Below are 23480 nucleotides of genomic sequence, written 5' to 3'. Positions count from 1 at the left end.
TATAGCAACGTGATCTCTGCTCACCGCAACCTCCGCCTCCTGGGTTCAAGCGATTCTCCTGCCTCAGCCTCCTGAGTAGCTGGGATTACAGGCATGCACCACTATGCCTGGCTAATTTTTTTGTTTTTTTAGTAGAGATGGGGTTTCTCCATGTTGGTCAGGCTGGTCTCGAACTCAGTGCAACCCCCACCTCCTGGGTTCTAACGATTCTCGTGCCTCAGCCTCCCAAGTACCTGGGACTACGGGTGCCCGCCACCATGCCCAGCTAATTTTTGTATTTTTATTAGAGACGGCATTTCACCATGTTGGCCAGGCTGGTCTTGAACTTCTGACCTCAAGTGATCTGCCCCCCTCGGCCTCCCAAAGTACTGGGATTACAGACATGAGCCACTGTGCCAGGCTGAGATTTCTTTTTCCCCTGTGTCCTCATACAAGGATAGTAGTCGCTGTACCTGTGTAGTGCTGTTGATTGCAAGTGTAACACAGAGGCATGTGGGTTTCCGGCTACCCTTTCTGTGTTCAGCATCTGAGGCCCAGTTAGTAATCAAGGTCTGGTCTTAGCCTTGTGCCTGGCTCAGGGTCAGACTGTTCTGTATAAGTGGCACTGGCTCCTATTTTAGCCATCTCATTGTCAGTCTTTGGACTTCATTCAGGGTTGGATGTAAGAACAGTATGAATCATGGGAAGGAAGGAGTGCCTCATGAAGCCAAGAGCCGCTGCAGATACTCCCACCAGTATGACAACCGAGTGTATACTTGCAAGGTGAGTCCTCTGAGCAACTCCCTGTGTCAGCAGCGGGCTTGCTGACCACTCTCTCTTTGGCAAGACTATCTTGGGGTCATTTTTTGCTGCATGCCGAAGTATTTGATATTCAAATAGAATATTTCTGGAACTTCTCTCCAGCTCTAACAAAAAGCACTCACATGTCCTCATTGGTGAGAGTCCCTTTGTTTACTGTTTTAAGCTTATTTTCTCCTCATTCTGTTGAGCTTGTATGTAAGGGTCATTTACATCGAACATTCATTCTTTTTTTTTTTTTTTTTTTTTTTTTGAGACAGAGTCTTACTCTGTCAGCCAGCCTGGAGTGCAGTGGCACAATCTCGGCTCACTGCAACCTCCATTTCCCAGGCTGAAGCAGTTCTCCTGCCTGAGCCTCCTGAGTAGCTGGGATTACAGACATGTGCCAACATGCCCAACTAATTTTTGTATTTTTAGTAGAGACAAAGTTTCACCATGTTGGCCAAGCTGGTCTCGAACTCCTGACCTCAGGTAATCTGCCCGCCTAGGCCTCCCAAAGTGCTGGGATTACAGGTGTGAGCCACTGCGCCCGACCTTCTGAGACAGAGTCTCACTCTGTCGCCAGGCTAGAGTGCAGTGGCGTGATCTTGGCTCACTGCAACCTCCACCTCCCGGGTTCAAGTGATTCTCCTGCCTCAGCCTCCCGAGTAGTTGGGACTACAGGCGCTCCCCACTATGCCTGGCTAATTTGTGTATTTTTTTAAAAATAGAGATGGGGTTTCACCATCTTGGCCAGGATGGTCTTGACCTCTTGACCTCTTGATCCGCCCGCCTCAGCCTCCCAAAGTGCTGAGATTACAGACATGAGCCACCCCGCCCTGCCGAACATTCATTCTTAAGAGCAGAAGTGCTCTTCAGGACACTAGGACACTAGTGTTGTATTGTCCTCCTGTCTGTGACAGGTATATAATTTAAACCCGGTTTCTGGGCCCGGGATGGACACACACTCAGTTCATTACCATTCTGGGGAATGACTTCTTTAGAGGAATGAACCTTCTTCTGAGGCGCTAACTCCAGAGTCTGAAAGTCTCTCAGCTGGTTTGGTTTGTGGAGAGTTGGGATGGATGTGGGGGGTGTGGTGTACATAGGAAAAGCTAGCAGAAGGCTGGGCATGGCGGATCACACCTATAATCCCAGAACCTTGGGAGGCTGAGGCGGGCGGATCACTTGAGCCCAGGAGTTCGCGACCAGCCTGGGCTGGTAAAACTCTGTGTCTATTAAAACAAACAAACAAAAGACAAACAATAAGCTAGCAGAGTGTTTCCTGTTTCAGGCCTGCTATGAGAGAGGCGAGGAAGTCAGCGTAGTGCCCAAAACATCTGCTTCCACTGACTCCCCCTGGATGGGTCTCGCAAAATATGCCTGGTCTGGGTGAGTTTAAAAAACATGGCTAAAGGTTTTCTAGTCTGTTTGTCTCCCCAGGCACCTGGCTGGGTAACCGTATTGATTTGCCTTTCTTGTAGGTATGTGATTGAATGTCCTAACTGTGGCGTGGTCTATCGTAGTCGGCAGTACTGGTTTGGAAACCAAGATCCTGTGGATACGGTGGTGCGGACAGAGATTGTGCACGTGTGGCCTGGAGTAAGAACTGTTGGATTTCTCTATTTTCCTTTATCTCGTGTCGTTCAGTTTTTCATGTGTGTAGAAAACCGGAGCCTGCTTAAAATTAAGGTTAGCCATGAATTTCAGAATGTTGGTGGTTTAGAATGGCATGATCTGGAGAGCTTTTTTGTTCTCTAGACCTTTAATTGTTTTTATTTCTTCTTGCATATATATTAGAAGTACAGCTTTAAATGAAATAAACCAAAAATCTCTAGTTTTACTCCTTTGGCAAATAAAATATTTTTTCATGTTCTACTCGTTCATTTTCTATATGTGTATGTTTTTCTAGATGCAAATATAATTTACATGCCTTTTTTCTGCTTTTTTTCTTTTTTTTTTTTTTTTTTTTTTTTTTTTTTTTTTTTTTTTTTTTTGAGACGGAGTCTCACTCTGTCGCCGGGGCTGGAGTGCAGTGGCCGGATCTCAGCTCACTGCAAGCTCCGCCTCCCGGGTTTAAGCCATTCTCCTGCCTCAGCCTCCCGAGTAGCTGGGACTACAGGCGCCCGCTACGTCGCCCGGCTAGTTTTTTGTATTTTTAGTAGAGACGGGGTTTCACCGTGTTAGCCAGGATGGTCTCGATCTCCTGACCTTGTGATCCGCCCGTCTCGGCCTCCCAAAGTGCTGGGATTACAGGCTTGAGCCACCGCGCCCGGCTGCTTTTTTTCTCATAACGCTATTTTATTTAGTTTTATTTGTACCTTTTTAAAAAAATCATTAAAATGCTAGTGACCATTTTTGTGTAAAAAAGCCTTTTTCTTGTTTTAGGAAATTTTCTTGAAGTATATTCTAAGAAGTGGGATTCCTATAGATCCTTAATCTTTTTTTCTTTTTTTTTTTGAGACGAAATTTCGCTCTTATTCCCCAGGCTGAAGTGCAATGGTGAGATCTTGGCTCACTGCAATCTCTACCTCCCGGGTTCAAGTGATTCTCCTGCCTTAGCTTCCCAGGTCGCTGGGATTACAGGCATGACCACTGCACCCGGCTAATTTTGTATTTTCAGTGGAGATGGGGTTTCTCCATGTTGGTCAGGCTGGTTTCAAACTCCCCACCTCAGGTGATCCGCCCACCTCGGCCTCCCAAAGTGCTGGGATTACAGGCGTGAGCCATGGTGCCCAGCCTAATGATTATTTTTTAATTTGATTTTTGAATTCCGGATGTCAGAAATATAAATCTGTTTATGAGGCAGTGATATCATGCTTTCATTCTGCATTAAATCACTGTTCACACTTAGCGTTGTCCATAAATCACAACAAATCCAAAACCTTTTCCTTTCATGCGAAAAAGACAAGTGATTTTCCCTGAGGGACTTATTTGACTCTGCGACATTGTCCTCGCTGGGTGATTCCTAAAGCAACCGTTCAGCCTAGTCCTACCTGCAGGTCCCCTCCTGAGCTTTCCTGGATCCTATAGGTACCATAAAACTGAAGATTTCCTTATTTTTCTCCTCCTTTTTCTAATTTTCAGGCCCACTGAAATCTGTTATTGTATAGTAGTCTCATTATTGGAGCCCACCTCCTTGGCATAATGGTTTATGCCATTCTGTCCCAAGGATTTAACATGGCCTTATAGTACGAAAGTAAAGGTGGTAAGATAGTTTATATTCCAGGAAAACAGGACTGCAGTAATTTACTGTCAGGTCACATTCCTCACAGTCCTTGAAATTAGGGAGGATACAGATGTCTTCCCTGCTGTTTGTTTGCTCGTTCATTCCTTCCTTCATTTATTCATTATTTCAGCATACATTGTTGTGTACCTTATGCCCAGCATTGAGCTAGTTACTTTGCAAAATACAAAAAAAAAAAAGTGAAAAAGAGTTATTGTCAGGGAGTTCAGAGTTTAACAGGGAGTCAGATACATAAATGGATATTGTACTTAGACACACAGAAATAGGATTCCTAGAGATGTCCAAGTATTAGAAGAACTGAGAGGAAAGATTCTTAACTAAGCCTGCGGTGGGGGGCCTCCTGGAGGAGGTGTCATCTCCTGCATTATATGGGCTTAGTAAGTCCTAAATTGAACAGCTACACATCAAATCTTTTTTTTTTTTTTTTTTTTTTGAGATGGAGTCTCGCTCTGTCGCCTAGGCTGGAGTGCGGTGGTGCGATCTCGGCTCACTGCAAGCTCTGCCTCCCGGGTTCACGCCATTCTCCTGCCTCAGCCTCCCGAGTAGCTGGGACTACAGGCGCCTGCCACCATGCCCGGCTAATTTTTTTTTTTTGTATTTTTAGTAGAGACGGGGTTTCACCGTGTTAGCCAGGATGGTCTCGATCTTCTGACCTTGTGACCCGCCCGTCTCGGCCTCCCATACACATCAAATCTTATGGTCGCTTTGGAGAGAATAAAGCCAGAGGGATTCCTGGTGTGTCTCCGTTCTTCCCTGCCAGGGAGTTAATGGTTCTGAGTTGGCCACGGTGAGAGTGCAACTCACCAAATATCCCTCTTCCTCCTTCCTTTCACTCCCTTCTCAGAGCATGATGGAAGCCTGCTTTTCATTTCAGACTGATGGGTTTCTGAAGGACAACAACAATGCCGCCCAGCGCCTGTTGGACGGGATGAACTTCATGGCTCAGTCAGTGTCTGAGCTTAGCCTTGGACCCACCAAGGCTGTGACTTCCTGGCTGACAGACCAGATCGCCCCTGCCTACTGGAGGCCCAACTCCCAGATTCTGGTATGGTGTGGCAGGATGCCCCTCCACCCCTGGCACAGCCCATCCTGCCTAATGCCGCTTTGCCCTGTGCTAAGCTTATTCTGTGAGGGAGATGCAAACATTTTCTGCCAGTGCCGTGAGCTCTGTGAGTACTGGGAAGGGGAGGAGTCGTTGAGGCAGCCGTTTTCTCTTTGTCCATTGGTTTTCCTTCGTGTTTTCCTGCAAGTATTTTCTCTTTGGTGAGTTTTAGTTTCCTTGTGTGCGATGACCAGTGAATATTGCTTAGATATGTGAGAATCTGGAGGAAAAAGGGTCTTTAGAGGTTATTTAGGGTCATCCTCAGCTTGATCCATTAATGCTGCAGCATCCATAGCAAGAGAGCACCCAGCTTCAACCCAGACACTTAGTGAAAGGAAACTCATTGCCCACCAGGCTTCCTTTTCACTCTCAGATAACGCGTTACTAGAAAGCTTTTGTCCTTGTTGAGCTAACACCACCTGCCTTAGTTTCTGCTTGCTCCAGGGTCTTGTTGACTTTCTCAGCTGAGCATACATGGACCATACCTCCCTGCCTCTGTGTTTTGTTTTGGGCTTGGAACAGAGCTGCAACAAGTGTGCGACGTCCTTTAAAGATAACGACACTAAGCATCACTGCCGAGCCTGTGGGGAGGGCTTCTGTGACAGCTGCTCATCAAAGACCCGGCCAGTGCCTGAGCGGGGCTGGGGCCCTGCGCCGGTGCGGGTGTGTGACAACTGCTACGAAGCCAGGAATGTCCAGTTAGGTAATGTGGGGCCTGGGAGCTGCAGGGGTGGAGGGGAGAACCTCCCACCTTGGCCCTGGGTGCTAAGAACTGGATATCCAGACACCCCAATCCCGCTTCTACCCACATCTCCCTTGTGAGAGCACTTCTGGTCTCGACCAGTCAGCCTCTAAGCTCCTTGTTAACAGCGTCCTATGGGTGCTGTTCCTCAGGGGCTCGAACCTGTCCTGTGTTCTCAGCTGCAGAGGTGCTTCTGGGGGAAGGGGATGCACACATAGCAGCTGAGTTCTGAAAAGGCTGCAGTGTTTACCAGAGATGGCTTAGACCAGTCTTCTCCTTTGAGAACATTCTAGTTTTTGCTCCTAGAACCTTTCTGCCTTAATTTAAAAGGGTGATAAAGGAGCCCTGGAAGGTTGCAGATAAAGGACTAACAGATGTCATCTAATTTCAGGGTCTGGGCCGACCTGACCCACAGCGCAGACCCTTGCAATAGTTGCAGGACAGCACAGTGGTGTCTGGGATCAGAATCCAGAAGCATTCTGCTGTTGGTCCCTGAGTTTTCCATTTGGGAGAGGACTTAGAGGTGACAGCTTTTCCTTTATTATTGTCTACAGCTATTACCGAGGCACAGGTGGACGATGAAGGTGGAACACTCATTGCTCGGAAGGTGGGCGAAGCCGTGCAGAACACTCTGGGAGCTGTGGTGACAGCCATTGACATACCACTAGGTGGGCCTGGCAGTGCTTCTCTTGGGTGTAGCGGATGTGGGTTGAGGGGTTTCGGGTGCCCTGGGCTCTCACTTTGTAGAGGCTTGCCAACCTATATTGAGATGGGCGGTAAGGAATCAATTACACAGTGCCATACATTTGCTTACTTCTGCTGAATGCCTTAGTAGTTTCATGTTTATTCCTGGAGGCCATATTCTCTTACAGCATCTAGTGCTGTGTAACCTTAAAATGTAAAGGCTTAAAACAACCATTTTTGATGTCTTTGTAGGTCTAGAAGTCAGGAAGGGTAATTATTCAGCTCCAAGTGGCATTGCCTCTAGTTACTACCTGATATTCCAGGGTGGCAGCTGGAGTGGTCTGGTCTCAAGGGTGCAAGCTGACCTCACTTACAAGCTGGGTGCCTTGGCAGGGACAATTAGGTTGTGTGTAGCAGAGACTCACCTGCTCTGTGTATCTTCTAGGCCTCTTCAGTGGTTCCTCTGGCACTTCTTAAGTGATGTCAGGGTTCCAGGAGCTAATGTTCCAAGAGACAGAAAGTGGAAGCTGCCCATCTCTCTTTTTTTTTTTTTTTTTTCGAGATGGAGTCTCACTCTGTCACCCAGGCTGGAGTGTAGTGGTGCGATCTTGGCTCACTGCAGCCTCTGCCTTCTGGGCTCAAGCGATTCTCCTACCTCAGCGTCCTGAGCAGCTGGGATTACAGGCACGTGCCACCATGCCCAGCTAATTTTTGTATTTTTAGCAGAGACGGGGCTTCACCATGTTGACCAGGCTGGTCCCAAACTCCGACCTCAAGTCATCCACCCACCTCTGCTTCCCAAAGTGCTGGGATTACAGGTGTGAGACACTGCACCTGGCTAAAGCTGCACATCTCTTAAGGCCTAGGACTGCAGACGGGCACTTCTGCTGTCATCTCCTGGAGTCTGCTGCAGTCACAGGGCTTGCCTAGATTCAAGGGAGGGGGCAGAAGTGTCAAAGATGGAAAGTGGGTCAAAGATTCTATGGCTGTCTTTAATCTGTCACACCAGCCAGACTGTTAGTTTAAGATTTAAAATAGCTGGCCGGGTGCAGTGGCTCAGGCCTGTAATCCCAGCACTTTGGGAGGCCGAGGCAGGAGGATCACGAGGTCAGGAGATCTAGACCATCCTGGCTAACACGGTGAAACCCCATCTCTACAAAAAAATTAGTCGGGCGTGGTGGCGGGCACCTGTAGTCCCAGCTACTCAGGAGGCTGAGGCAGGAGAATGGCGTAAACCCGGGAGGCAGAGCTTGCAGTGAGCTGAGATGGCTCCACTGCACTCCAGCCTGGACAACAGAGCGAGACTCCATCTCAAAAAAAAAAAAAAAAAAGATAGCTCCTTGGCCGGGCGCGGTGGCTCAAGCCTGTAATCCCAGCACTTTGGGAGGCCGAGATGGGCGGATCACGAGGTCAGGAGATCGAGACCATCCTGGCTAACACGGTGAAACCCCGTCTCTACTAAAAATACAAAAAAAAAAAAACCTAGCTGGGCGAGGTGGCGGGCGCCTGTAGTCCCAGCTACTCGGGAGGCTGAGGCAGGAGAATGGCGTAAAACCCGGGAGGCGGAGCTTGCAGTGAGCTGAGATCCGGCCACTGCACTCCAGCCCGGGCGACAGAGCAAGACTCCGTCTCAAAAAAAAAAAAAAAGATAGCTCCCCAGCCCTGGATGTGAGAGGGGTATTTGTATTCAGGATGGCGAGGTGGAGAGGGAGGGAAATCAACCAGTGCATGGCAGGCTGAGGCAAGGCTGGCCAGGCCTGGGGCAGCGTGGCACATGGTAGGGGAGCAAGCAAACGTGGGTAGTGATGAAAATGGCCTGGAGCAGATTTCCTCATTGCGGCTCACAAAGTGAGTAGATGACGTAGGAATTGCTGGATTTGCCCAAGCTTAAATCTCAGGTTGCATCTGTCCTCAGGGGTACCTGGGAGAGGCAAGGACTGCCCTTGGCACAGAAGGCACAGCATAGCCTGCTGGCTGTCCTTACTAAGTGCTCCCATCCTGAGCACCCACAGGGTGCTGGGTACCGGGCCAGTATGTCAGGCATGTTCTTTCTTCTCATCCTCATCACAGCTCTTGAAGGTGGCTTGTTAAAGATGAGTAAGCCCCTGAGAGGTTAGCTAACCTTTCTTTCTTTCTTTTTTTTTTTTTTTTGAGACTGACTCTTGTTCTTTTGTCCAGGTTGGAGTGCAGTGACGTGATCTTGGCTCACTGCAACCTCCACCTCCCAGGTTTAAGCCATTCTCATGTCTCAGGCTCCCAAGTAGCTGGGGTTACACCACCATGCCTGGCTAATTTTTGTGTTTTTAGTAGAGACAGTTTCACCATGTTGGCCAGACTGGTCTTGAACTGCTGACCTCGAGTGGTCCGCCTACCTCTGCCTCCCAAAGTGCTGGGATTATAGTTGTGAGCCACCATGCCCAGCCTTAGCTAACCTTTCTTAATCCAGCAGCTGCTGATTAACCTGATCTCAATAGAACTGGAATTTGAGTGTCTGACTCCAGAGCCCAGACTTCCTTATAGTTCTTCCAGGGCTTCTTAGCATGGCTGCTCCTTCAGTTTACAAAGAGGGCTTCAAAGATATATAAATATCAAGGAGCTGGGTATGGGAGTGCATGCCTATAATCCCAGCTACTTGGGAGGCTCAGGCAGGAGGGTCCCTTGAGTCCTAGGAATTTGAGACCAGCCTGGGTAACAGAGTGAGACCCTGTCACAAAAGAGAAAAGAAAGGGCACGGTGGCTCATGCCTATAATCTTAGGCCTACAGTCCCAGCACTTTGGGAAGCTGAGATGGTCAGATCACTTGAGGCCAGGAGTTCGAGACCGGCCTGGACAACATGGTGAAACCCTGTCTCTACAAAAATCAGCCAGGTATGGTGGTGCACGCCTACAGTCCCAGCTACTTAGGAGGCTGAGGTGCGAGGATTGTTTGAACCTAGGAGGCAGAGGTTGTGAGCTGAAATTGTGCTACTGCACTCTAACCTGGGCGACAGAATGAGACTCTGATTCCAAAAAACTTTTAAAAATGAGAAAAAAGAAAAAGGAAAAGGGAAAATCAATGCCTATGCTACAGCCCCAAAGACTCTGATCTGGATATGAGTGGCAGAGCCTGGGCATCTGCATTTTAAAAAATCTCTGTCAGCGGTTCTGTGTGCAGTTGGGATTATAAGCCAGTAAGCATCTGAGGATGCCCTCTTCCTAGTTGGGCCTTGGGGTATTGGGCTTTGGGTGTCCTGACCATTGTTCCCGCTATAGGTCTGGTCAAGGATGCGGCCAGGCCTGCGTACTGGGTGCCTGACCACGAAATCCTGCACTGCCACAACTGTCGGAAGGAGTTCAGCATCAAGCTCTCCAAGCACCACTGCCGGGCCTGCGGACAGGGCTTCTGTGACGAGTGCTCCCATGACCGCCGGGCTGTCCCTTCTCGTGGCTGGGACCATCCCGTCCGAGTCTGCTTCAACTGCAATAAAAAGCCCGGTGACCTTTAACCCCAGCCCCCTCTCCGAGTCCTTCACAATTCCTTAGGTTCTCAGGGTTAGAAACAGTCTCGCGAGGTAGGCCCTCCTCCCGGTCACCTGCTGTGGTGTGTGTCCTCTCCTCTCCGCATCCCAGGGCCACTTTCCCTTAGTGGAGGTGAGCCTGGCGGCAGGCCCGAAGGCATGAACCCCTCAGGGCAGGGGACTGAGCAACTCAACACAAAGGGGAATGAACGTGAATCTGTTGCATTTATTTCAGTTAAAAATAATGAATATATATGTGTATATATCTCTCTCATATATACATATGAAAGGCACTTGGGGCATATCGAGGCTGCTGCTGGCTGCGAAGACTTCACACAGTGGCCCCCGCACAGGGTGAGGTGGCAGTGGCAGCACGTCTTCCTTGCGAGCCGAGCCAGGTCCACGGCCACCGCGTGCCTGGCCCCTCCCTCTGCTGCTGTGGGAGCCTTGGAAGCCTCTCCTGTCCTTGGCTCTTCCCTCCATGCCTGTCAGCTGCCTGGGGAGTGAGCCTCCCAGGTCCTTCCTGCCTGAAACGGCCTGAAGGGAATTCTCCCTGGGTCTCCTGGGAGTCGAATCCCAGTTCTTGGCTTAAGCATGTTTTAGTCAGAGACCACCCAACTTAGTGTGCAGGTCACCAGAGTGGGTGGAGGGTCAGAGGTCGGGTCTTCAGCCCTGAGAAGTGGAAATGCAGGGGCTGTGCTGTCACTGGTCCCCCAGGGGATGGCAAGGAAGGAACTGAGCCTTCCCCAGCAGGGCTTCCTGCCCCGACGCTTCTTTCTCCACTCGGCTTTTCCCAAAAGGCGGCGCCCAGCTCCTCAATCGAAGCACCCGCCTCCCACCCCTCCGTCCCCTCGAGCCCACCGTCTGCTTCTGAGTGTCGCACTAGGATTTTCATTGCTTATTTTAAAGTGTCTTAATCCTTTGTTCCCCGACACATAACCCCTCTAGCTCTCGGAGGGGCGACCATGAGAAACCTTCCAGGGAAGCAGAGCACAGGATGGACTGTTGTTTTTAAAAGTCTATATATAATTTCAACAGATCATAAAGAAAAAATTTATCTCTTTGGTCCTTGCAAGAGAAGTCAAAGGAACTTTTGTTTCTCCTCAAGAGCCTGGACATCTGTCTGTCGTGACTGGAAAGAGCCCGTTGTGCTGAAATCTGTCATCATGGTGGGTTTGATCTTCAGTGGCCAAACATGAAGAATTAAAGTGTAATTCTTGACTGAACTGGCGGATGGGTTGAGCTTTAGGGAAGTATATGGCAGTCATTCCTGGCGTGCGTATCGGTGTGACATGAGCCCTGGAGTGTGTCGTCCCTCTCAGCCCTGCTCCTCCTGCCTCCTGGGGCCCAGTGACTGGGGCCCTACTCTAGAACTGTGTACCATCCAATTCGCCATCATAAAGGAATCTTCCTGCATCTCGACTGTGCTGGCTCTTTCCTCTCATTGCATCAGTGCCTTCTGGCCACCGTCTCTCTCCAGCTGATGGTGGCTTCCAAAGCAGAGGCCAAGTAAGGGGCATGTTTCTAGGGTGGTAATATTTTACCTGCAAATACTGCAGTCTTTTACTCTGACAAACAAGAACTTTTTCAAAACCATAGCCAGCCAGGCGTGGTGGCTCATGCCTGTAATCTCAGCACTTTGGGAAGCCGAGGTGGGGGGAATCACTTTAGGTCGGGAGTTCCAGACCAGCCTGACCAACATGTAGAAACCCCGTCTCTACTAAAAATATGAAAAATTAGTTGAGTGTGGTGGCGCACGCCTGTCATCCCAGCTACTCAGGAGGCTGAGGCAGGGAAATTGCTTGAACCCAGGAGGCGGAGATTGCAGTGAGCTGAGATTGCACCATTGCACTCTAGCCTGGGCAACAAGAGTAAAACTCTGTTAAAACAAAACAAAACAAACACCATAGCCAAGTACCCCCAAACCATGATCCTGTGGAGTGGATGTCAGTATCATGACCACAGCCTGTTGTCCCCAGCCCTTTGCTAGATAGCATGCCCCACCCGGACCAGAGCTTTGAGCTTGTCATGAATATTCCTTTATGTAGGGAAGGCAATAGCTTACGGTCATGGAATTCTCTGTAGTGACTAGAGGGCCCCCACATTCTCACTCATTACTTATCCTGTACCTTGGAGCTGTTCCTCAGACCTTTCTGCAACCGGGGTCACCCGGCAGACCCCCTTTCGACAGCCGTGGCATTGGCTGAGCAAGGCTCAGCGGTAGCGGTTTCACAGCTTGGGTTCTCCGGGTTACGCTCTGGCAGCTGTCATGTGAGGGTCTGTTGAGGAATCCTCTCGCACAGTAGAAGAGATGGGGTATTAGTCCTGATTTTCACTCCCTCTGTTTAAAATACATAGTCCTGGCTAGGCGCGGTCACTCATGCCTGTAATCCCAGCACTTTGGGAGGCCAAGGTGGGCGGATCACTTAAACCCAGGAGTTCGAGACCAGCCTGGGCGACGTGGTGAGTGAACCCTGTCCCTACCAAGAACCAAGAAAACCAACCCCTCCCCGCAAAAAAGCTGGGTGTGGCAGCGCAGACCTGTAATTCCAGCTACTCGGGAGGCTGAGGTAGGAGGATTGCTTGTGCCTCAGAGATGCCCCTGTTGCCTGGGTGACAGAGTGAGACCCTGTCTCAACAAGATTGAACCATTATATATCTATACTTCAGCTTGATTTTCTCAAACAGAATGCTACATAACGAATCAGCACCCAGATTAAGAAACAGAACCTGGCTGTCCTCCAAGAACTGGCCCCTCCCCCACCAGGAGTAACCACTATCCTGACATGTAGTAACAGAGTTTCATCCCCTCTCCTTTTCAGGGGAGCCACGTAGAGGCTTTTAATCACTTTCTGGTTTAAAAGACTTGCTCATAGGTGGAGACAGTTGTTGAACATATCCCTGAGGGCTGTGACTGGAGATTGCAACTTGTGGCTGATAATGACGCAGTCTCCTGGTCAGCGAGACCGAGTGGGATCCTTACACATCCCTTGGATTTAACTGCTGATTTATTTGGGAACCGGAAGAGTACAGGGAACCAGCATTTAGGTGCCTGTTACGTGTCTTGCACTATGCTAGGAGCTTTACATGATTAATTCTCACAACCATACTGGAAGGTCCACAGTAGGGTTCTTGTCTTACAGCCTAAGACACTGGCTCCTGAGGATCAGAACCCAGTGTTGCCGGGCACACTCCAAGCTGGCCTGAGTCCAGGCAGCCCGAGACCCCTTCTATCACCATCGCACTGTAGAGCTTCTCCCCGTTTTCCTTCCCCTTCACAGCTTGTGAGTTCTTTTGCATTTCCAGGTAAGGTCAGTATCTTCTCCTTAGGAGGAAAGGTAAGAATCAAAGTACCTGCTAGTGTGGTCAGCAAGCTTAGCATTGATTATTTCCATTGGCCTTGGATATTCTCATGGCCGAGGGCGGTAACACTTTTTCACTCAGAGCAACTTTATCTTTCACTAAAAAGACTCACTGGCTGAGAGATTAAGCAAGTTGATCTAGCCTATAACACGAGCTAAGCTTCCAATTTTTTTTTTTTTTTTTTTTAGTTTTATAGGGATGGGGTTTTGCCGTGTTGCCCAGGCTGGTCTTGAACTCCTGGCTCAAGCAATCTGCTGCCTTGGCCTCCCAAAGTGCAGGGGATACAGGCATGAGCCACTGCTCCTGGCCAGCTTCCAATTGTTTAAAAAAAAAAAAACTGATTTAATGTTAATTTTGCAGCTATATTTGCATTTTCCATTTCAGACCCACCACCATTAGAGAGAGACAATGGAACCCACAATCGTAGTCTGTAATTATTCTCATCATGAAAAAGATGTTTTAGTTACTGTACAAAATCTGAGCGTATTCTAACTCCTAACTCTTAAATTGCACCTGGTATAATTTTTTTTTTAAAGGTACTTTGGAAATCATCACATACTCATGAACACTAAAGCCTATAGGGTATGGGGTTTTATGGGATTAGATAATCTGTAATTTAGTGATAGGCTCATCTGACCAGAGCCGTCTTTGACACTACCATTTGTAGACAGTGGGACCTGGAGTCCTCCAGTACATGATGCTGTACTGAGGGACTTATCCACTGCCACTTTTTTAACGGCCATCTTAAACTGGCCATACCCTGAACTCTAGCCAGAATCTCTCTGGCGCTCTGGCATTATCCTTAGATAACTCCATTTCATGTCCAAAGATACTGGAACTCGGCTGGGCATGGTGGCTCGTGCCTATAATCCCAGCACTTTGGGAGGCTGAGGTGGGAGGTTCACTTGAGGCCAGGAGTTTGAGACCAGCCTGGGCAACATAGCAAGACCCTGTCTCTATGAAAACAAACACAAAAATATTGCAACACAAGCAGAGCCTGAATGGATTTCCCATCCACCACGGCAACTCAGTTCTGACTGCCCTGGACTACGAGGAGCATTTGTGTCTGCACGCCTTTGCTCAGATTATGGCATCTACAGAGAATACCCTTTTCGGTATTGCAACAGCTGCTTTTATTCACGTGAAGCCAAGAGTGCAAGCAGGCCGGCAGGTAGTAGGAGCAAGCAGGGAGACATGAGCAAAGATATGATAGCCAGGCCCAAGTCAGAAGGTACCGTGGGAGGCAGAGGCAGTGAGTCTTAAGGAAAGAGGGAGAAAAGGGGAAACGGTTGAACTTAACCCAAAAAGATCTTAAATGTCCAGAGGAACAGTAAGAAGCCCATTCTCCCCAACACAAGGGGCCTAATAGAGTCTCGAACTTCTAGGAGCCCCAGCTGGCTCTGCTACATGTATCAGCAGAAGACCTTGGGCAAATCACTCTCTTGAGATTCAGTCTTTTCTTCTGTAAAGTGTGGAAATTTACTTCCTAGGGTTGTAGGAATGAAAACAAAATCATGCTGGCAAAACACAAAATGGTTCATCTATCTTAACAAGTGTCTACTTGTGTCAAGTGCTGGGGAAACGAAACTTCCCTGAGGTGTCTTTTATGCTGAGCCTTAAAAGTTGGACTTTTCTGGACGAAAAGAAGTTGGGTGGCTCAAGTAGAGGCCCGCGCGTGTGGGGGACAGGCTTGAAACGTGGTGTCCCGAGAGCACCAGGTGTGAGGCAGAGATGGCGCAAGAGGATGGAGAGGCATATGAAGTCAGATGACAAAAGGCCACACTATCTGAGGCACAGGAAGCCATCGAAAGCAAAGATCTAGAAAGATCATTCCTGTGGCAGTACAGTGGATGGACTGCAGAGGACAGACTTAGAGTGGGACCAGGCCGGGCGCGGTGGCTCAAGCCTGTAATCCCAGCACTTTGGGAGGCCGAGACGGGCGGATCACGAGGTCAGGAGATCGAGACCATCCTGGCTAACACGGTGAAACCCCGTCTCTACTAAAGAAATACAAAAACTTAGCCGGGCGATGTGGCAGGCGCCTGTAGTCCCAGCTACTTGGGAGGCTGAGGCGAGAGAATGGCGTAAACCCAGGAGGAGGAACTTGCAGTGAGCTGAGATCCGGCCACTGCACTCCAGCCTGGGAGACAGAGCAAGACTCCGTCTCAAAAAAAAAAAAAAAAAAAAAAAAGAGTGGGACCAGAGCCTTTTAGCAACATGTGCAAATGGAGAAATCAAGAAGAAATGGAGTTTAGCCTGAAATTGTTTGTGGGGATGGTTAGGTGGAAGATTTAGACCAGGACAGATCTAGGGTTGACAGGTAATAGGGAGGGGCTGACTTGGTCTTAGATGAAGGATGCTGCTGTGTGAGGAACCTTGTCGGGGACACCTAGGAGGCTGGCAGTACCCTCTAAACCATGCTGGGCCAGTTGGAGTGTAGGGTGTCCACAGCAACATGGGACAGGAGGCAGTATTTGTGGGCTTTTTTTTTTTTTTTTTTTTTTTTTTTGGAGATGGAGTCTCACTCTGTTGCCCAGGCTGGAGTGCAGTGGTGCGATCTCGGCTCACTGCAACCTCCGCCTCCAGGGCTGAAGGGATTCTCCTGCCTCAGCCCCCTGAGTAGCTGGGATTACAGGCGTGGACCACCATGCCTGGTTAATTTTTGTATTTTCAGTAGACACGGGGTTTCACCATGTTGGTCAGGTTGGTCTTGAACTCCTGACCTCAAGTGATCTGCCCGCCTTGGCCTCCCAAAGTGTTGGGATTACAGGCGTGAGTCACCGCACCCAGCCAGTATTTGTGGGCATTTTTGATAACGAGTGTGAGCGATTCATTGTTGTCACTAGAAGGCTGTAAGTAAGCAAACACTGAGCTAGTTAGCAAGGGGTCTATCACAGTTCCGTGCTGCCACCACAATCACCTGCTCATTTGCTACCTTTCATTGTCACCTGGGGAGTAGGGCAAAATGGAAAATCCTTCAAGGTCAGGCATGATGGCTCACCCTGTAATCCCAGTGCTTTGGGACGCCAAGGTGAGTGGATGGCGTGAGGCCAGGAGTTCTAGACCAGCCTGAGCAACATGGCAAAATCCTGTCTCTACAAAAATACCCCAAAACCTCAAAAATCAGCTCGGTGTGGTGGCACACGCCTGTAATCCCAGCTACTCAGGAGACTGAGGTGGGAGAATTGCTTGAGCCTGGGAGGTCAAGGCTGCAGTGAGCCAAGATCACGCCGGCTGTACTCTAGCCTGGGCGACAGAGTGAGACCTTGTCTAAAAAAAAAAAAGAAAAATGCTCAGAGACTGTAGTATCAAGCAAACAGGCCAAAATGCTTATTCAACGTCTTGGCCAAGTTTAACCCCTTTTCATGCAACCTAGACCACATTTTAGGTGCAGTGAGTGTTAACCAAGAACCAACTGTTGCTCTTTACCCGCCGCCACTGAGTCGCAGAGGCAGAGGCTCAGGTGTGTTCGAGAATCAGCTTCCTCCCTAAACCCACCGCCATGGGCCAGGAAGGCATCACTGCTGGAGGTATCATGGACCTTATTACTGCTGTACAAGAGGCCCTGAAGGCCGCCCTCATCCACGATGGTCTAGCACGTGGAATTCGAGAAGCTGCCAAAGCCTTAGACAAGCACTGGGCCCACCCTTGTGTGCTGTCCCCAACTGTGATGAGCCTGCCTGTGTGGCTGGTGAAGGCCCTTGGTGCTGAACACCAGATCACCCAAATTAAGGTTGATGACAAGAAACTAGGGGAAGGGGTGGGCCACTGTAAAACTGACAGGGAAAACCCATAAAGTGGTTGGTTGCAGTTGTGTAGTGTTAACGACCATGGCAAAGGATGTCATCAAAGAGTTGAGATGGAGTCTCTCTCTGTCACCCGGGCTGGAGTGCAGTGGCATGATCTCGGCTCACTGTAGCCTCTGCCTCCTGGTTGCAAGCAATTCTCCTGCCTCAGCCTCCCAAGTAGCTGGGATTATAGACGCGCACCACCATGCCTGGCTAATTTGTGTATTTTTAGTAGAGACGGGGGGTGGGGGGGGGGGGGGGCGGGTTTCGCCATGTGGCTCAGCTGGTCTTGAACTCTTGAACTCAAGTGATCCACCCAATTCAGCCTCCCAAAGTGCTGGGATTATAGGCGTGAGCCACTGTGCCCGGCCCTTCTTTCATGTTTTAATTCAAGGGAACTTTGCATGTACTAAGTTTTCAAAAATATATGTTGAAGGAACATTTATATATATACTCCAACACACATCCGATGGCCAAATTGTGTTCACAGCTCTCAGACTTCCTCATAGATTTAGAATCTCCTCAGGGACTTGGTCTTAATGGAATACAAAGGAGGTCCTAAAGAGGCTTTTTGTCCTAGTGGTCAGCTGGAATGTGGGAGGAACAATTTCAACACAAGAACAAGTTGAAAGTTCCTTTATCTTCTGGTAAGACTGTGGCTGACAGTATTTACTTTTAAATGGAAGTGAGAAAACATCCGGGAAGGGGGCACCCGGATTTGAACCGGGGACCTCTTGATCTGCAGTCAAATGCTCTACCCCTGAGCTATACCCCCTTCACCTGCTGGGAACTCTTTCCTTGTCCACTTATGGTGACTCAATACAATCAAGTTCCACCCACACTAGAGTTCTGGCAAGCTTTGTGTTCTAAAGCCCCACCTTCTTAATTATCCATCATCTGCTTTGGCTTTTCCCTTGGCCACCAATAAATTGAAAGGGAATACTTGAAAAATGACATCCTGGGCTGGGCATGGTGGCTCACGCCTATAATCCCAGCACTTTGGGAGGCTGAGGTGAGGTCAGGAGTTTGAGACCAGCCTGACCAACATGGCGAAATCCCATCGCCGTTAAAAATACAAAAAAATTAGGTGGGCGTGGTAGCAGGCGCCTGTAATCCCAGCTACTAGGGAGGCTGAGGCAGGAGAATTGCTTGAACTCTGGGAGGCGGAGGTTGCAGTGAGCTGAAATCACACCACTGTACTCCAGGCTGGACTAAGAGTGAGACTCTATCTATATATAAAGTGTGCGCACGTGTGTGTGTGTGTTTTGTAAAGATAGGGTTTCTGCATGTTGCCCAGGCTGATTTCAAGTGATCCACCTGCCTGAGCTCAAGCAATCTTCCCGTCTCGGCCTCACTTCAGCCTCCCAAAGTACTGGGATTACAGGCATTAACCACGAAGCTTGGCTTTTGCTCTGTTCTTTATGGAACAATAGCCAGCTCTGACCTGGGGCTCTGCTGATAGCTGGGGAAGTGCTTTATTGAGGTTGAGTAGTGTGGCTCCTCCTTATCCCACTGGCAGGAGAGAACTGAAGCCTCTCCTTTCAAACCTGGCACTCGTTGGTATGGAGTGCAAGGGCGTAGGCCCGAGAAGCCCTTTCTCCCCTCATTGCCTTTCCAGGGGGAAGAGAAGCCAAGAATAGAGCTGGCTCCTTTCTCCAATCTCAGGGAAGAAACAGCACACTTGGAGACACAAAGTTTTTTCATGTGAAGTAACATTGAGAGTTCATCTAAACATCTGTCTTAGAAATTCAGGTTGAGGGCTATGAAGGGAAGAGATGCTGTTAGAACAGAGGGAGGTGGGTGACCGCTCCAAAGACAGATGTGCTCTGGCAGAGAGCTGGGGTGTTCCCATGGTAGTCAAACCTTCCACTGAACTCACTGACCGGTTTCAGACCAGCACTGCAGTGGTCATGCCCAGTCACCTGCTGGAGAGGATGCCCTCGGGGGCGAGGAGAGAGGCCTGAGCCTGCATTCAGTCCACCTCTTGGCTTCCCCATTCCCCTGGGTGTGGTATGGGATGCCAACCAGGCGTAGTCACTGCATTCCCCATGCCCGCAGCTGAACATGCAATCCTCAAATGTCCCGAGCCTCTGGGTTGAAAAGCCAAGGGCTGGTAAGGTTGAGGGACAGGGTTCCTAGAAATAAAATCCCGCAACAGGAATAACTGCGGGAAGACTGAATGGTTTGTGCTGGGACAGGAGGGGTCAGAAATTCTGGGCTTGGCAGAGCTGGGCTTTCTCTCACGAGAAATGAGAATAATGCCACCCTTGTCTCTAACCCATGTGGAAAAAATGGATGAGCTCAAAATCAATTGGACCAAATGTACAAAGGATCCTGTGACTAGAGGAGTGGCCCAGGATGGTAGAGCGGGGCTGGGAGGAGGGTTTACCCTATTAGAAAAATCTCTCTCAACTCTTTCCCACTGTTGTTAATCTGGGCCCGGAAAATGAGCAGGACACAGCAGTGAGGGAAACAGGGCCTTCAGAGTTGGGAAGAGTGGAATCTTAATCCCAGCTCAGCCCTTCTTGCCAAACCACTTTAACTCAAGAAACTTGTTTCCCAAACTGTGCTGTGGGGTTAGTGTGAGGGTGAGAAGCACCTTATAAATGCCTCATGTCTGTAATGCTAGCACTTTGGGAGGCTGAGGCCAGAGGATCACTTGAGCCTAGGAGTTCAAGACCAGCCTGGGAAACATAGGGAGACTCCATCTCTACAAAAAATAAAAAATTAACTGAGTGTGGTGGTGCATACCTGTGGGCCCAACTGCTCAGAAGGCTGAGGTGGGAGGATTGGTCAAGCCCAGGAGGTCAAGACTGCAGTGAGTAGTAACTGTGCTACTGCAATTCATGCAGTCCAGCTTGGGCGACAGAGTGAGACCATGTCTCAAAAAATACAGGGCGGGGGGGCTGACATACAGTGGGTGCTTATCAGCTAATATCAGGGAGCACTGTGGCACCATCTGCTTGTGTATGTGAAGAAAAGCTGGAAGGATGCAGTCCCTGGGCCTCTTCCCCTCAACCAGGCTTCGCTATGGCCTAGGAACCATGATGAGGCTGGAAATGGAGGCAGCACTTGCCTGTCCCTGCCCAACTTCTCCTGTTGAGGTATCTCTGTCCTTTCCTGAAGATGTGGATGTAATCTACTATCCAGCCATCCCTTCCTGTACCACCATGATCCTGAAAGTGGGGAAGAGAATACAGAAGACTGCCAGCCACCCACAATGCTGAGAGGGCACAGTACAAATTGCCCTGGGGTTTGCTGGTGGGAGAGGGAAGAGGTCACAGCCTTAGGTAACTCAGGCAGACAGATTCAATATATTTAAGAACCGAGCCAGGTGCGGTGGCTTAAGCCTGCAATCCCAGCACTTTGGGAGGCTGAGGCAGGCAGATCACCTGAGGTCAGGAGTTTGAGACCACGGTGACCAACATGGAGAAACCCCGTCTCTACTAAAAATACAAAAAAAGTAGCTGGGCATGGTGGTACATGCCTGTAATCCCAGCTACTCAGGAAGGCTGAGGCAGGAGAATCACTTGAACCCGGGAGGCAGAGGGTGCAGTGAGCCGAGATGGCACCATTGCACTCCAGTCTGGGCAACGAGCGCAAAACTCCGTCTCAAAACAAAACAAAACAAAAACAAAAAACAAACACACAAACAAAGTAGGCTGGGCACAGTGGCTCACACCTATAATCCCAGCACTTTAGGAGACTGAGGCAAGAAGGCCACTTGAATCCAGAAGTTTCAGACTAGCCTAGGTAACATGGCCAGACCCATCTCTACAAAAAAAATCAAAAAATTAACCGCCAGGTGTGGTGACACACGCCTGTAGTCCCAGTTACTCAGGAGGCTGAGACTGCAGGATCGCTTGAGTCCAGCAGTTTGAGGCTGCAGTGAGCTGTGATGGTGCCACTGCACTTCCAGCCTGGGTGACAGAGTGGGACTCGTCTCAAAAAAGAAAATTAAAAAGCCTTTTCAAAAGGCTCTTTAACACTGAATTATTTTCAAGCCTTTAAACACTCAGGTTCTTCCTTTTTCCCTCCCCAGACTATGGTTCCTTCTGTCGTAAAATTACATGAGTTGATGCTGGGTGTGATGGCTCATGCCTGTAGTCCCAGCACTTTGGGAGGCCGAGATGGGCAGATCACTTGAGCTCAAGAGTTCAACACCAGCCTGGGCAACACTGTGAAACCCTGTCTCTGTAGTCCCAGCTACTCAAGAGGCTGAAGTGGGAGGATCCCTTGAATACAGAAGGTGGTGGTTGCAGTAAGCCAAAATCGTGCCACCGCATTCCAGCCAGGGTGACAGAATAAGACCGTGCCTCAAAAAAAAATTTTTTTTGGTTCTCTATAGAATACGTTGTATTAGTCAGGGTACTGGCAGGAAATGGATGGAACATTCAAGTGGCTGAGAGTCTACCTAGTGAGGCATCCTGGGCCAGCAGCAGTGAGGTGTGATGACCAGCTGTAGGTCTGAAGAGACAAATGGTGAGTTGTTGGAACCCGGCTCTCTCTGAGCACTTTCCAATAGAAGTGGTGGGTTTTAGTTACAGCCACCCATAGCCCAGCCAGAAGGGAGCCGGGGAACCAGCGATCCCACCTTCCTCTTCTCTTGCCCTGTGTTCTGCTGCTGCTTCCCACGGGCTGAACTTACCTGGCTGCTGGGAGCCAGGGAACCCTGACCTAGTCCAGAGGTGAGTCTCTTGGGCATGCACAGAGCAGGGTGGAGATGGAGAGATGATGAGGGCAGAGTGGGTCTGGAGGGGCCCAGGGAAGCTCTCCAGGAAGGCTATGAAAGCTGGTCCCAGCAGCCCAAGCTTCATGATCTCCTGAGTCATTCACAGAAGCGCATGTCACACCATGATTCTTTTCTTGGTTTATTGTTTGGTAGAAAAACAGGCTCTTTAACACTGAATAAACATCTCACAAACCGTCGCTCCTAGACTACAAAAAGTCAAAACCAATTCACTCTGATGCCAGGCCCTTGAATCTGACATTCAAGTCACTGTAATAGAAACCAGAGCTGCTGTACCTTACATTCTGGAAGGTGCTTCAACAAAGGCATGTTAAGGACTGTTTAAAACTCCTAGCATGTAAGAAGATCCATCTTTCCTTCCAATGCCTTTGGATAATAAAAGGAGAATCCCAGAGATCTGCTGTTGAGTTTGAGAAGGCCAAGTTTAAGGATTCCAAACTCCAGCCTTCAATATTTCTGCAGAGACTTAGAGAAGTAACCTCCCCGTCCTCTCCCACTGGCTTCCCCAAGTACAGATGCAGGTCTTCTGGGACCCAGGCACCGAGGGCTCAAACTATCTCACGGTCTCATCGCTGGGCTTCTCCAATGGGCTCTTGATGGAAGAAGCTTTTAGTTTTTGCCAATCTTCAGTCCTTAGAAAAGTCTTTTTTTGTTAAGAAAAGGTAGGGAGGGTTAAGTAAGTTCTAAGAATTCAGTAAGAAAAGGAAATAGGTACCTTTTATGAAAAGGACTTCCAAGCTCTGAGCCAGCAATTTAACTCAAATAACTTTCCTGAGTGTCTCCACACGGAACGTTCAGCACTTTTCTCCTAGCAGCCAGAGGATGGGATCTGTGTACACTGTCACTTAAAACGCCCTCATCAGATGCAGTAAAAAGTTACACTTTCCTCCCGTAAGTCAAATCCACATAGCTCTGGGCTGTACCCTGCAGAATTAGCTGTAGGAGTAACAGTAAAGGTCCTGCCCGACAGCCATGAGCAGCCCCGGCGCGCCCCGGGAGCCCCCCAGCCGTGACGAGAAGGCCACACTGGGAATGTCGGCCTTGGAGGCAGGGTACGGGGAGGGTATGGTTCTGAGTAGGTGGGCATCGTGGAGGCTCCAGATTCTCGTGTAGCAGTCCTGGCCCACTAGGAAAGAGGAAAGACACATGGCAGGCTAGTGAGAGAATGCAAAGGAAAACTCACCTACATGTGGACATGGCTTCTCAAGATTCCTCAGGGCTGTGATTTCATGTGAGCCAAAACACAAACTCATTAACAGACAGCATTTCTACAGATAACGCAGTCGCCCTGTTGTGCTAGAACAATGACAAGATGCCCTGGTTGGCTGTGTGATGCCACGAGTGGCTTGGAGGTATCCTGGCTAATGTCTGGGGATTCTGCTGCTCTTGATGTCACGGAATGTTCAAGTGTGAGCGCAGCCCACCTGGTCTAGGTGACATGCAACTGATTTCTCCCAATTTTTAGGGACAAGGTCTTGTTCTGTCGCCCAGGCTGGGGTGCAGTGGTGCAATCTGGGCTTACTGCAGCCT

General features: G+C 49.4%; 2 protein-coding genes, 1 non-coding gene and 1 pseudogene across 8 annotated transcripts in view; 2 read left to right on the top strand and 2 right to left on the bottom strand.

Moving 5' to 3' along the window:
• Positions 1 to 11471, top strand: part of ZFYVE1 (zinc finger FYVE-type containing 1) — a 60324-nt gene extending 48853 nt beyond the window's left edge. For both annotated transcript variants that reach the window (XM_010355819.1, XM_030931547.1), the window contains exons 6-12: positions 654 to 762; positions 2072 to 2169; positions 2262 to 2379; positions 4899 to 5069; positions 5649 to 5829; positions 6423 to 6536; positions 9805 to 11471. In XM_010355819.1, the coding sequence (XP_010354121.1) occupies positions 654 to 762; positions 2072 to 2169; positions 2262 to 2379; positions 4899 to 5069; positions 5649 to 5829; positions 6423 to 6536; positions 9805 to 10037 (1024 nt within the window). In that variant the 3' untranslated portion in view covers positions 10038 to 11471. The remainder of the gene's footprint in view (positions 1 to 653; positions 763 to 2071; positions 2170 to 2261; positions 2380 to 4898; positions 5070 to 5648; positions 5830 to 6422; positions 6537 to 9804) is intronic.
• A 5443-nt stretch (positions 11472 to 16914) lies between these two features.
• Positions 16915 to 17208, top strand: LOC104656369 (annotated as a pseudogene).
• Positions 17209 to 17903: 695 nt separating this feature from the next.
• Positions 17904 to 17975, bottom strand: TRNAC-GCA. The gene has a single exon. It is a non-coding gene; the product is annotated as a tRNA-Cys (tRNA).
• Positions 17976 to 18912: 937 nt separating this feature from the next.
• DCAF4 (DDB1 and CUL4 associated factor 4) overlaps positions 18913 to 23480 on the bottom strand; it is a 37634-nt gene continuing 33066 nt past the window's right edge. For 3 of the 5 annotated variants that reach the window (XM_010355784.2, XM_010355793.2, XM_010355802.2), the window contains one exon: positions 22059 to 23076. In XM_010355784.2, coding sequence (XP_010354086.1) covers positions 22883 to 23076 — 194 coding nt within the window. In that variant the 3' untranslated portion in view covers positions 22059 to 22882. Of the gene's footprint in view, positions 20377 to 22055; positions 23077 to 23480 lie in introns of those variants that run through there. The other 2 variants (XM_030931358.1, XM_010355797.2) reach the window with 2 other exon arrangements.

This window comes from Rhinopithecus roxellana, chromosome 5, assembly GCF_007565055.1.
Source record: "Rhinopithecus roxellana isolate Shanxi Qingling chromosome 5, ASM756505v1, whole genome shotgun sequence".
Classification (NCBI taxonomy): Eukaryota; Metazoa; Chordata; class Mammalia; order Primates; family Cercopithecidae; genus Rhinopithecus; species Rhinopithecus roxellana.
The sequence above is the reverse complement of the archived record's forward strand: the minus strand, read 5'-3'. Positions and strand labels throughout refer to the sequence as shown.